The sequence below is a fragment of the Myxine glutinosa genome, chromosome 1 (assembly GCF_964187855.1).
Source record: "Myxine glutinosa chromosome 1, kmMyxGlut1.1, whole genome shotgun sequence".
Lineage (NCBI taxonomy): Eukaryota > Metazoa > Chordata > Myxini > Myxiniformes > Myxinidae > Myxine > Myxine glutinosa.
This window is the reverse complement of record NC_136261.1, coordinates 367412019-367425019: the sequence shown is the minus strand read 5'-3', so window position 1 is coordinate 367425019 and position 13001 is coordinate 367412019. Positions and strand designations below refer to the sequence as shown.

Genomic DNA, 13001 nt, shown 5'->3' with positions numbered 1-13001 from the left:
CTTTATCCATCCCTCCACAGACTAGGGAGACAAGTACCACTCGAACCCCGGTTTGGATGGTCTAGTTGCTGAGCGGTTTTTAGCAACCCGAAGTTCGAGTCATTAACCTTCACTAAACCCGATCCTGAACGTTGGCCGAATCGCGCAACGTACACTCAATATTGAAACCACTAAAGCGACCGAACGAGAATGAAGAAGAAGAAGAAGAAGTATGGAGGAATAACAGGATTTATTAATTATTTACACAAGCCAAAGCAAAAAGAGCAGTCAAGGTTATATACAGGGAAATGGAAGGAGCAGGAGACACAGTGAAATCATTAGCTTACCTATACAAGCTTAATTAATACCCCAGGACAACGTGAAAGACAGACGAACGATCACACTTACACGGGGAATGCAGGCAGGAACGAATGGCTTGGAGATGGATGGCTTTGAGAGGCAAGGAAGGTTCAGTGGGGACTAGGCACGGTTGGGCCAGAAGGCACCTCCGTCAAGAAGCCGTGCCGCGGTCGTGCGAACTCCCGCGGTCCCAAACTGCGCGGGCGAAGTTCCTTTCTCGCCTGCTGCATCGCGTGCTCCTTGCATTGCCTCGGTCCGTATTTCCTGCAGCGCGGCACGTATCACGGCGGCTTGGTCACACCTGCTCATCTCCAGCGCATCTCTCTTGTGGGGGCATCTCCCGCGGGTTATATAAGCCCCACCCTTGAACCTTTGCGAACCTCCCCCAAGCGTTCTCTCTCCGCCCTCTCAAGCCAAACCCCTCGTTCTGGGTTGGATGAGCGGGGCCGACTCGCTCCTCCCCTCTATGACGAGGTGGAGACACGCCTTTCTTCTTCGTGGTTACCTCATGCGTAATGGAGTCCAATGCAGAAAAGTGGACCGGAGATGAAAATGCAGCAGCAAAGTGGCTAAAGGAGTCAATTGCAGCAAACCTGTGTCCACCCTCAGGAGAGCCAGGAAACAATATCTCTCCGTTCTCAAGCCCGAACTCTCTTATCTGTCTCCCTCTTCCAAATCCTGGTGGCATCTGGTCAAATCCGTTTCTGGTGTTTGTTCCCCCTCCACCCCCTCCCTTACCTCAAACGGCTACACAGCTGACTCCGCACATGAAAAAGCTGAATGCCTCAACTCTGTGTTTGCCTCTAAATCTTGTGTCCCAAACCCATCCCTCTCTGTACCCACCATACCCAGTCGTACCCAGCTGCTCCTGGACTCCGTGTCCTTTCCTCCTGACAAGGTGGAAAAGTTTCTGTCAACCCTCGACTCTGATTCTGCAACTGGACCCGACGGCATCAGCCCACGGGTCCTAAAATCCTGCTCTGCCGCTCTATCTCACCCTCTCTCTGTTCTCTTCACCCTCTCTTTTGCTCAAGGTCAACTGCCATCTGCTTGGAAATCAGCCAAAATCACCACTTTGCACAAAAAAGGTGCAAAAACAGATCCTAGCAACTACAGACCAATCAGCCATCTCCCAATTATCAGCAAAGTCATGGAATCCATCATTGCTTCGGATATGAAATCTTTCCTCTTCTCCAATGGCTTGATCTCTGAGCATCAATTTGGTTTCAGACCAGGTCACTCTACTCTGGACATGCTGCTTCTGCTGTCTCAACAATGGATGGAGGTCCTCAATGCCAAACAGGAAATTAGAGCTGTCTCCCTCGACATATGACGTGCCTTCGATACGGTCTGGCACCCCGCTCTGCTCACCAAACTCTCCTCCTTTGGTATCCATGGAAATCTCCACGCATGGCTGGCTGACTTCCTCTCTAGTCATCGTCAACATGTGGCCCTGAATGGGGTTCTCTCATCTCCTCTTCCTGTTCAGGCTGGAGTTCCCCAAGGCAGTGTTCTGGGCCCTGTGCTTTTTCTGGTCTTCATCAATGATCTCTCTGACTCTGTTGAAAATCCTCTCTATCTCTTTGCTGATGACTCCACTCTCTGCCGCTCCATGCCTCTTCCCTCAGATCGGCAGTCTGCAGCCTCCTCACTCTCTGAAGACTTGGAAAAAAATCCCCCTGCGCTGGGGCCGCCCCCCGGCGGGCGGACCCCCGGCACTGCCCAGCACCACCGGCACGCCGCCCCCCGGTCTGGCACCCATCCCGGGTACAGCCGGGGGCATCCCAGCTGGCATCCCTGCACCCCGGACGCCGCCGGTCGCCAGAGGGCGCTTCGGCCGGGTCATCCATTTGCCACGCAAACTGGCCCTCTAGGTGCGCGGGAATTCTGGGGTGGCACGTGTGGTGGACACGAAAGCCCACTGGCGTGGTGACATCATTCCGCGCACCAAGTGGGCGGCGGCCACGCCCGAGGGGTAGGCGTGGCCTCAGGATATACACCGGGCGCGCAGCCCGGAGCACGCCAGTGCTACAGTGACCTCTTGTGAATAAAGACTCTTTTGTTTAACCACGTTGTCCGCTTCCTCCTTGGTAGCAAGTAAGCGCGCACTTTAATATACTGCATACCACGATATTTCAAAAAGTTGTGAATGGGTTATGACAAAACTTGGTGAATGAGTTGGTTGGGTGACAATAACAAGCTGATTCGACTTTGGTTCAGGTCTGGATCCAGATCCGGTCTTTCAGTGGATACAAAACATAAACTGTTCAGACTGGTGGAGGTATGTGCTATACCAGGTGTCGTTCTAGTTAATTTTGTTATGATAAAGAAACATTATGGACCAGAAATACAAGACAAACAGAATTTAAATCCTTTTTCATAAATTGTAAAATTCATAACATGAAATCCACAAAGTTGTAATCTGGGATTGTAGGCGGATCGGCCTGTGAGGGAGAGAAATCTTATTTTGTGCAGAAAACAAACATTTTACAGGTGAATGAGGTCATTAGTTGAGATTGTGAAGAATCAGGACATGAACTTGGTGTTTGTGCAAAACTTAACATCCAAGTCGATGTTACTGATCATTCATTCATTGTTTTATTCTTCTCATGAATTGTAATTGTAAAAGTTTGTAAAAGTGGAGAATCTTTGTGTAAAAGTTGTTAAAATGAATTCTGTACCAGTGACGTGTTTACGCAACATCACAAACGATGCAGAAACCTTTGGTTAATATTTCCAGGTGTTGTACATGAAACACACACACACTGATTACACAGTGATGCGTCACGTGGAAACACGTCAGGTGAATGAGTTGTTCTCACTTCCATCTTCAAATAATTTATTTATTGTTATGATAAAAACAACTGATCAATGAACATTATGAAAGGCTGGACAAAATAATTCAGTCATTTCCATTTTGGATCGATCAACCATAAAAAATAAAATGGGACCGCGGGTCCTGAAGCTCACCTGGATCAGGAGTAACAGTCACTCTCTCAGATTCTGATATTTTAAATGCTGTGAACAACCTTTGGTGCATCATGGGTGATGAAGGTTGTGATCAAGTTTTTCTAAATTGTGTGTGTAGTTTCGGAGAAGAGAGCAAATACCTATTTTGTGGGGTCAAAACCCCCGTAGTTCCCCTTATTGAGCGCAGATTTTGATCTGATTAATTCACCTTCATTCGGCATCAGATATGAAGCTCATGTCAAAACTTAGTGTTTGGTTCAAGCGATAATGACTGAAGTGTTTTCATACTCAATCCCTCCCTCATTCCCTTCCTCACTCCCTCCCTCCCTCACTCACTCACTTACCTATGGACAATGCTCGATAGCATAAGTTCACCGCACTAAATTCCAGGTGAGCTAAAAAATACTGAGTTGGTAAAGGGAATTTTTTAATCTATAATTTTTTCACAGGTGCACTGACCTCTCACGGAGCGAACAACAGATTAATTTCACCAAGAACGATCTCACATCAACATAAATCATTCACATGTTCCTAAAATCATTCACATGCATATTGAATCATTCACATGTACCTTGAATAATTAATTCGCATGTTGCTTCAATCATTGACATGTACCTGGAATAATTCACATGTTCCTTTAATCAATTACATGCACATTGAATCATTCACATGTACCTTGAATAATTCGCATGTTTCTTGAATCATTCACATGTTTCTTGAATCATTCACTTGTTCCTGGAATGATGTGAAGTTTAATTCCAGTGAAGAAGGAAAGATTCATTCTATCTTGTGGAGAAAACGAATTGGCGATCACTCCATTTTACTACATTAGAGGGAAGTGCAAGAACAATGTTGTGAAATTTCCTTCATTCATCAATTAAAATTATGTTTTATTTTCATACAAAATGGAGGTTCCATGTCTCTTCCCCCATGTTTGTTGTGTTTAGATTTTTCGTTGAAAGATAAAATAAATCTTCATAAACAAAAAAACAAGTGAATTTCACATGTTGTACTTTTTGTTAATCTTTAATCATTTCCACAGAAGGACCGGTGGAGCATCCGGTGATGGTTGATCTGGACCAGAACAACTTAACAAAACTTTGTAAGTGAAGGGAAACGGGGAGGGGTTCTTCTTCTTCCCTCCATATACAGATTATTTAAAATTCCAGATTTTCTCCTTTTCATTCTTTCCTTTTCCTTCTGTGTTATTTCCCTATTCATATTTTCCTTCACTCTATTCCACTTAGTTATTTTCCAACTCTATTTTCCCTCTTGTCAAATGTCACAAGACCCAAAGTTTGTTGAATTGAACGATGTCCAACCAGGAGGAGGGGATAGTCCAAACTTGTGTTTGCTGATTAAAGGCCTTTCTTAATCCCCATCCTGTCCTCCCTCCTCTCTCTCATCCCCCATCCCCTTCCCTCTCTCTCCCCCTTCCTTTATTTCTCCCTCCCTCCCTCTCTCCCCACCTCTTTCTCCCCCACAGCCCCATCCCCTCTCTCTTCCACACTGCCCCATCCCCCTCTCTCTCTTCCCCACTACCCCATCCCCTCTCTCTCTTCCCCACTACCCCATCCCCTCTCTCTCTTCCCCACTACCCTATCCCCCTCTCTCTCCCCCACTGCCCCATCCCCCTCTCTCTCTTCCCCACTACCCTATCCACCTCTCTCTCTCCCCCACTGCCCCATCCCCCTCTCTCTCTTCCCCACTACCCTATCCACCTCTCTCTCTTCCCCACTACCCTATCCCCCTCTCTCTCCCCCACTACCCCATCCCCCCTATCTCTCCCCCACTACCCCATCCCCCTATCTCCTCCCCTCTATCTTCACCATGACCCCATCCCCCTCTCTCTCTCCCCCCTCTTTCTCCCCCACAGCCCCATCCACCTCTCTCTCTTCCCCACTTCCCCATCCCCTCTCTCTCTTCCACACTGCCCCATCCCCCTCTCTCTCTCTTCCCCACTACCCTATCCCCTCTCTCTCTCTTCCCCACTTCCCCATCCCCTCTCTCTCTTCCCCACTACCCCATCCCCCTCTCTCCTCCCCTCTATCTTCGCCATGACCACATCCCCCTCTCTCCCCCCCTCTTTCTCCCCCACAGCCCCATCCCCTCTCTCTTCCACACTGCCCCATCCCCCTCTCTCTCTTCCCCACTACCCTATCCCCTCTCTCTCTTCCCCACTTCCCCATCCCCTCTCTCTCTTCCCCACTACCCCATCCCCCATCCCCCCATCCCCCTCTCTTGCTTCCCCACTACCCCATCCCCCATCCCCCCATCCCCCTCTCTCTCTTCCCCACTACCCCATCCCCTCTCTCTCTTCCCCACTACCCTATCCCCCTCTCTCTCCCCCACTGCCCCATCCCCCTCTCTCTCTTCCCCACTACCCTATCCACCTCTCTCTCTTCCCCACAACCCTATCCCCTCTCTCTCTTCCCCACTTCCCCATCCCCCTCTCTCTCTTCCCCACTACCCCATCCCCCTCTCTCCTCCCCTCTATCTTCGCCATGACCACATCCCCCTCTCTCCCCCCCTCTTTCTCCCCCACAGCCCCATCCCCTCTCTCTTCCACACTGCCCCATCCCCCTCTCTCTCTTCCCCACTACCCTATCCCCTCTCTCTCTTCCCCACTTCCCCATCCCCTCTCTCTCTTCCCCACTACCCCATCCCCCATCCCCCCATCCCCTCTCTCTCTTCCCCACTACCCCATCCCCCATCCCCCCATCCCCCTCTCTCTCTCCCCCACTGCCCCATCCCCCTCTCTCTCTCTTCCCCACTACCCTATCCACCTCTCTCTCTTCCCCACTACCCTATCCCCCTCTCTCTCCCCCACGACCCCATCCCCCTCTCTCTCTTCCCCACTACCCTATCCCCCTCTCTCTCCCCCACTACCCTATCCCCCTCTCTCTCCCCCCACTACCCCCATCCCCCCTCTCTCTCCCCCACTACCCCATCCCCCTATCTCCTCCCCTCTATCTTCACCATGACCCCATCCCCCTCTCTCTCTCCCCCCTCTTTCTCCCCCACAGCCCCATCCACCTCTCTCTCTTCCCCACTTCCCCATCCCCTCTCTCTCTTCCACACTGCCCCATCCCCCTCTCTCTCTCTTCCCCACTACCCTATCCCCTCTCTCTCTTCCCCACTTCCCCATCCCCTCTCTCTCTTCCCCACTACCCCCATCCCCTTCTCTCCTCCCCTCTATCTTCGCCATGACCACATCCCCCTCTCTCCCCCCCCTCTTTCTCCCCCACAGCCCCATCCCCTCTCTCTTCCACACTGCCCCATCCCCCTCTCTCTCTTCCCCACTACCCTATCCCCTCTCTCTCTTCCCCACTTCCCCATCCCCCTCTCTCTCTTCCCCACTACCCCATCCCCCATCCCCCCATCCCCCCTCTCTCGCTTCCCCACTACCCCATCCCCCATCCCCCCATCCCCCTCTCTCTCTTCCCCACTACCCCATCCCCTCTCTCTCTTCCCCACTACCCTATCCCACTCTCTCTCCCCCACTGCCCCATCCCCCTCTCTCTCTTCCCCACTACCCTATCCACCTCTCTCTCTTCCCCACTACCCTATCCCCCTCTCTCTCCCCCACTACCCCATCCCCCTCTCTCTCTTCCCCACTACCCTATCCCCCTCTCTCTCCCTCACTACCCCCATCCCCCCTCTCTCTCCCCCACTACCCCATCCCCCTATCTCCTCCCCTCTATCTTCACCATGACCCCATCCCCCTCTCTCTCACCCCCCTCTTTCTCCCCCACAGCCCCATCCACCTCTCTCTCTTCCCCACTTCCCCATCCCCTCTCTCTCTTCCACACTGCCCCATCCCCCTCTCTCTCTCTTCCCCACTACCCTATCCCCTCTCTCTCTTCCCCACTTCCCCATCCCCTCTCTCTCTTCCCCACTACCCCATCCCCCTCTCTCCTCCCCTCTATCTTCGCCATGACCACATCCCCCTCTCTCCCCCCCTCTTTCTCCCCCACTACCCCATCCCCCTCTCTCTCTTCCCCACTACCCTATCCCCCTCTCTCTCCCCCACTACCCCCATCCCCCCTCTCTCTCCCCCACTACCCTATCCCCCTATCTCCTCCCCTCTATCTTCACCATGACCCCATCCCCCTCTCTCTCTCCCCCCTCTTTCTCCCCCACAGCCCCATCCACCTCTCTCTCTTCCCCACTTCCCCATCCCCTCTCTCTCTTCCACACTGCCCCATCCCCCTCTCTCTCTCTTCCCCACTACCCTATCCCCTCTCTCTCTTCCCCACTTCCCCATCCCCTCTCTCTCTTCCCCACTACCCCATCCCCCTCTCTCCTCCACTCTATCTTCGCCATGACCACATCCCCCTCTCTCCCCCCCCCTCTTTCTCCCCCACAGCCCCATCCCCTCTCTCTTCCACACTGCCCCATCCCCTCTCTCTTCCACACTGCCCCATCCCCCTCTCTCTCTTCCCCACTACCCTATACCCTCTCTCTCTTCCCCACTTCCCCATCCCCTCTCTCTCTTCCCCACTACCCCATCCCCCATCCCCCCATCCCCTCTCTCTCTTCCCCACTACCCCATCCCCCATCCCCCCATCCCCCTCTCTCTCTTCCCCACTACCCCATCCCCTCTCTCTCTTCCCCACTACCCTATCCCCCTCTCTCTCCCCCACTGCCCCATCCCCCTCTCTCTCTTCCCCACTACCCTATCCACCTCTCTCTCTTCCCCACTACCCTATCCCCCTCTCTCTCCCCCACTACCCCATCCCCCTCTCTCACTTCCCCACTACCCTATCCCCCTCTCTCTCCCCCACTACCCCCATCCCCCCTCTCTCTCCCCCACTACCCCATCCCCCTATCTCCTCCCCTCTATCTTCACCATGACCCCATCCCCCTCTCTCTCTCCCCCCTCTTTCTCCCCCACAGCCCCATCCACCTCTCTCTCTTCCCAACTTCCCCATCCCCTCTCTCTCTTCCACACTGCCCCATCCCCCTCGCTCTCTCTTCCCCACTACCCTATCCCCTCTCTCTCTTCCCCACTTCCCCATCCCCTCTCTCTCTTCCCCACTACCCCATCCCCCTCTCTCCTCCCGTCTATCTTCGCCATGACCACATCCCCCTCTCTCCCCCCCCTCTTTCTCCCCCACAGCCCCATCCCCTCTCTCTTCCACACTGCCCCATCCCCCTCTCTCTCTTCCCCACTACCCTATCCCCTCTCTCTCTTCCCCACTTCCCCATCCCCTCTCTCTCTTCCCCACTACCCCATCCCCCATCCCCCCATCCCCCTCTCTCGCTTCCCCACTACCCCATCCCCTCTCTCTCTTCCCCACGAGCCCATCCTCCTCTCTCTCTCTTCCCCACTACCCCATCCCCCCTCTCTCTCTCTTCCCCACTACCCTATCCCCCCCTCTCTCTGTTCCCCACTACCCCATTCCCCTCTCTCTCTTCCCCACTACCCCATCCCCCCCTCTCTCTCTTCCCCACTACCCCATTCCCCTCTCTCTGTCTTCCCCACTACCCCATCCCCCCCTCTCTCTCTTCCCCACTACCCCATCCCCACCTCTCTCTCTCTTCCCCACTACCCCATCCCCCCCTCTCTCTCTCTTCCCCACTACCCTATCCCCCCCCCTCTCTCTGTTCCCCACTACCCCATTCCCCTCTCTTTCTCTTCCCCACTACCCCATCCCCCCCTCTCTCTCTTCCCCACTACCCCATTCCCCTCTCTCTCTCTTCCCCACTACCCCACCCCCCCTCTCTCTCTCACTTCCCCACTACCCTATCCCCCCCTCTCTCTGTTCCCCACTACCCCATTCCCCTCTCTCTCTCTTCCCCACTACCCCATCCCCCCCCTCTCTCTCTTCCCCACTACCCCATCCCCCCTCTCTCTTTTCCCCACTACCCCTTTCCCCTCTTTCTCTCGTCCTCCCCTCTCACGAACGATGTAATTAGAACAAGATCTTTCTTGACAAATCCTGGTTCGTTCTGTAACATAATCCGGTATAAATTGCTCGTTCATCCCAGATAAAATTTACAATCCTGAAGGAATTTGTAGGATATTTCCCAATTTCTCACATAAACATCTTACATGAACAAACATTGTGGAATCATCTATCTATAATTCCAGCAATCTCTGTGTGTATGTTTGTATGTTTGTATGTTTGTATGTTTGTATGTTTGTATGTATGTTTGTCTGTGACCGCTGTTTCTCGACAACTACCGGTCCGATATACTTGAAACTTGCCAGGTATATTGCTGGGGACCCGAGGATGTGCCTTTTCAAGGTTTTAAATTAATTGCAGAAGTAGTTACCGAGCTATGTCCAAAAAACGATTCAACCAATCAGAGAGCAGCGAGCTATCACGTGTGCCGAACGTGGCGAACAGACTCTGCCTCGGATGGCACATTTGAGAGCGTATTCATTTATTTCCCGTCGGCAAACTATGTTGCCGTTAAACTATGTTTTAAAACTAATTAAAACTAATTTGCGATTCATCGTAACTGCGATTTGCGACCTTCCGGACACTGAAGACTGCACTTCCGGCAGCCAATCACAGAACGCGTTATTGTGTAGGCGTGGCCGATGTGAGAGCGAGCTGAGCCCAGCGCGTGCGCCATTACGGTTCGTAATTCGATTTCTTCCGGAGAAAATAATAATTTCTCGATTTCTTATGCGCATTATTTCTCCCAATTCAGTCAGAGCGAAGGGCGGAAGCGAAGAGCGTTGTTTTTTTTGTTTACGGGCGTACGGGCGGGGTAGAGCGTACGGGTAGCGTTTTTTTTTTTTTTGGCAAGGAACGGGTACCCACGTACGGGTACGGTACGTTAAACTATGTTTTAAAACTAATTAAAACTAATTTGCGATTCTTTCGCTTTCCTGCCCGTTTGTGCACGCTATGGCGATTTCTTTACCAAACTCCGCAAGCCGTTCGCTTTGGACCAAACCATTTCATGTAAATAGAGGGGGGGGGGGGATTGTCACCGTACTCGCAAGCCGTTCGCTTTGGACCAAACCATTTCATGTAAATAGAGGGGGGGGATTGTCACCGTACTCGCAAGCCGTTCGCTTTGGACCAAACCATTTCATGTAAATAGAGGGGGGGGGGGGGATATAATTTTAGATATATATATAGTACGGGCATGCCCTAGTATATATCAATAATAATAAAAATGTGTGTGTGTGTGTGTGTGTGTGTGTGTGTGTGTGTGTGTGTGTGTGTGTGTGTGTGTGTGTGTGTGTGTGTGTGTGTGTGTGTGTGTGTGTGTGTGTGTGTGTGTGTGTGTGTGTGCGTGCGTGCGTGCGTCTCCTCCATAACTCCAAAACCATGAAACGCAGCACCCCCATACTTTGCATACATACTTCTCCACCTCCAAGGGATTACATGAATGAAAACTGGATGTTTGTGTGTTTAAGATAATTTGCACTAACAGGCTTATCTTTGGTCAGCCTGCGTTCAGGTCGCTTAGCTTGGGGTCTTAATTCCCCCATTTTGTCCACTCAACTCAAGTATTCCCTGCGTCAGAACAGGTCGGTTTCTGTACAATAAAGCTTGCTCGAGTGCTTGAGCTGCTTGGCGAGCGCTCTCCAAGCAGCTTGGTAATGGATGTGATACTCCTGCTCCCTCCTCAGATTGAGTCTTTTTTATTTAGTTCCTTCATTTAAAGAGTAAAAATATTTGCAACACACCTGGTGCTCACCTGGTAGAATAACCAGTATACTGCACTGACTAAAGGTATTTTAACCCCATTTTAATGGTCGCTAGAAGACAGGACAGCAGGTAGAATCAAACGCACATAATCATGAGACTTTAAACAAATAAAAACATACCTATTTTGGGGTCCACTCCCACCCACCCAGTTTACCTTATTTTGTAATGCCTTCAACAAACATTTGTACATCACGGGTGGTGAAGGTTGTGGGGAGTTTCATCGAAATAGTGTGCGTAGTTTCAGAGGGGAAAAGCAAATACTTATTTTGGGGTCAAACGTGGATCCACTTTGACCCCCTGAGACCCCGACTTATTTTTATTGCACTGAACAAACTTTAGACAGAACACAACAAATACAATTTGTGCCAAATTTGGTCAAAATCTCATCAGCGGTTTCGCAGAATAAGCTGCAAGTGTTTCCGGGCGGACGACGCGCCATCGCATAAGCTCACCTGAACTTTGTTCAAGGTGAGATAAAAAGTATGTATAATCAAAGAACGAAGCAGCCCCCCTTCCCCCCTCCCTCCTCGCACTCCCTCCCCCCCACCCCCGCACCTTTCCCTCCCCCCCCCCGCACCTTTCCCTCCCCGACCCCCAGGTGCCTCACCTTTGTTGTGCTATTTTATTTTCCCCCTTTTTGTCCGATCTGCTTTCATTATACGACGTCACTTCCACATAAACAGATACATCGATGTATAAACACCATTGTCTGTCCGCCATTGTTCCTTATCGGCGGCGACATCTTATAAGTTACAAACTCCAGACTCGGTGTACAAACACAACTTTATGAAGGGGAGAGAGTAACATCGGCAATGTGCCCACAGCATCACGTGGGGGTATGGGGGAGGAGGGGAGAGGGTAACATCGGCAATGTGCCCACAGCATCACGTGGGGGCATGGGGGAGGAGGGGAGAGGGAAACATCGGCAATGTGCATAAATAAATAAAACAATTGTTGTAATAAAAGTTTTTTTGTGATAGAGAGATGAATGTGTTTGTTTTTGTCCGTTTGTCTAACAATGTCCGCGACCCCGTGTCTTGTCCGCAGATGGACGGAGCCCGAGTCTGGACCCAAACTCTGCACATCGACAGATCAAGATCTCTGGGGATCTGAGGACGGCGACTCGAACCTGGACCGAGAATCAGTACCCGGAACATCCTGATCGGTTTGATTGTTGGGATCAAGTTGTTTCCTGTGATCGTTTCTCCTCAGGTCGTCATTACTGAGAGGTCGATGTGGGGTGGAGTCGTTCGTGGAGAATCGGAATCTGTTTAAACTCCATGGGGAGAAAAGGGGGAAAGAGCGGGTTGGGAATGAATCCCGAGTCTTGGTGTTCAGAGAAACGTTTTCACAAATTCTCCGCATTTCACAACGATCAACGAACCTCCCTGTCCGTCCCGGGTGATCATGAACGGTTTGGGTTCTTCTTGGATTGCGAGGCGGGAGAGTTGACGTGTTTCGGGGACTCGCGGGTCCTGCACGTGTACAGGGGGAACTTCACGGACCCCGTTAAACCCGCCATTGGGGTTTGGAATGATTCCGTTCATTTTGTACATTTAGTGAAATAAACTTTCATCACGAACTGATCCGGTTATTTTGCGATGAAATCAATCAAATCATTTACCTGTTCAAGTCGATGTGATTACTGATTAATGTTTATATTATAATAAGTTTATTTAATTTAATAAGTTCATTGTTTATCTTTTTAATATGAAATGAACTTTAACATGAACTCTTCACTTTCCTCACGATACAATACAGATTCTTCTTCTTCAAAGGTGTGTTTGAATGGGATGTTTGAGTGAAGAAAGTCCGCCCAGGTAGATGAAACCCTTTGTGTTTACCTGGAATGGAGCACCGGCGTTAATCGTGAAGTTGAGAGTGGGTTTGGATCCGATCACAGGTAGAAAGTGGAACCCTGGATGGAATTAACAGAACGTTCATCAGGTATCGCGAATCACACCGTTGGAAGCATGGCCAGGTGACCTTTCCGGTGTTGCTTTCTGTTTTGGT

At 51.1% G+C, this 13001-nt stretch overlaps 1 protein-coding gene across 2 annotated transcripts in view; it reads left to right on the top strand.

Annotated features, from left to right (window-relative positions):
- LOC144888226 (butyrophilin subfamily 2 member A2-like) overlaps window positions 1–12762 on the top strand; it is a 123319-nt gene extending 110557 nt beyond the window's left edge. For both annotated transcript variants that reach the window (XR_013622104.1, XM_078771047.1), the window contains one exon: window positions 12036–12762. Coding sequence is in view for 1 of the 2 variants with exons in the window: in XM_078771047.1 (XP_078627173.1) it covers window positions 12036–12214 (179 nt within the window). In the remaining variant the exon portion in view is untranslated. The remainder of the gene's footprint in view (window positions 1–12035) is intronic.
- Window positions 12763–13001: the final 239 nt, after the last annotated feature.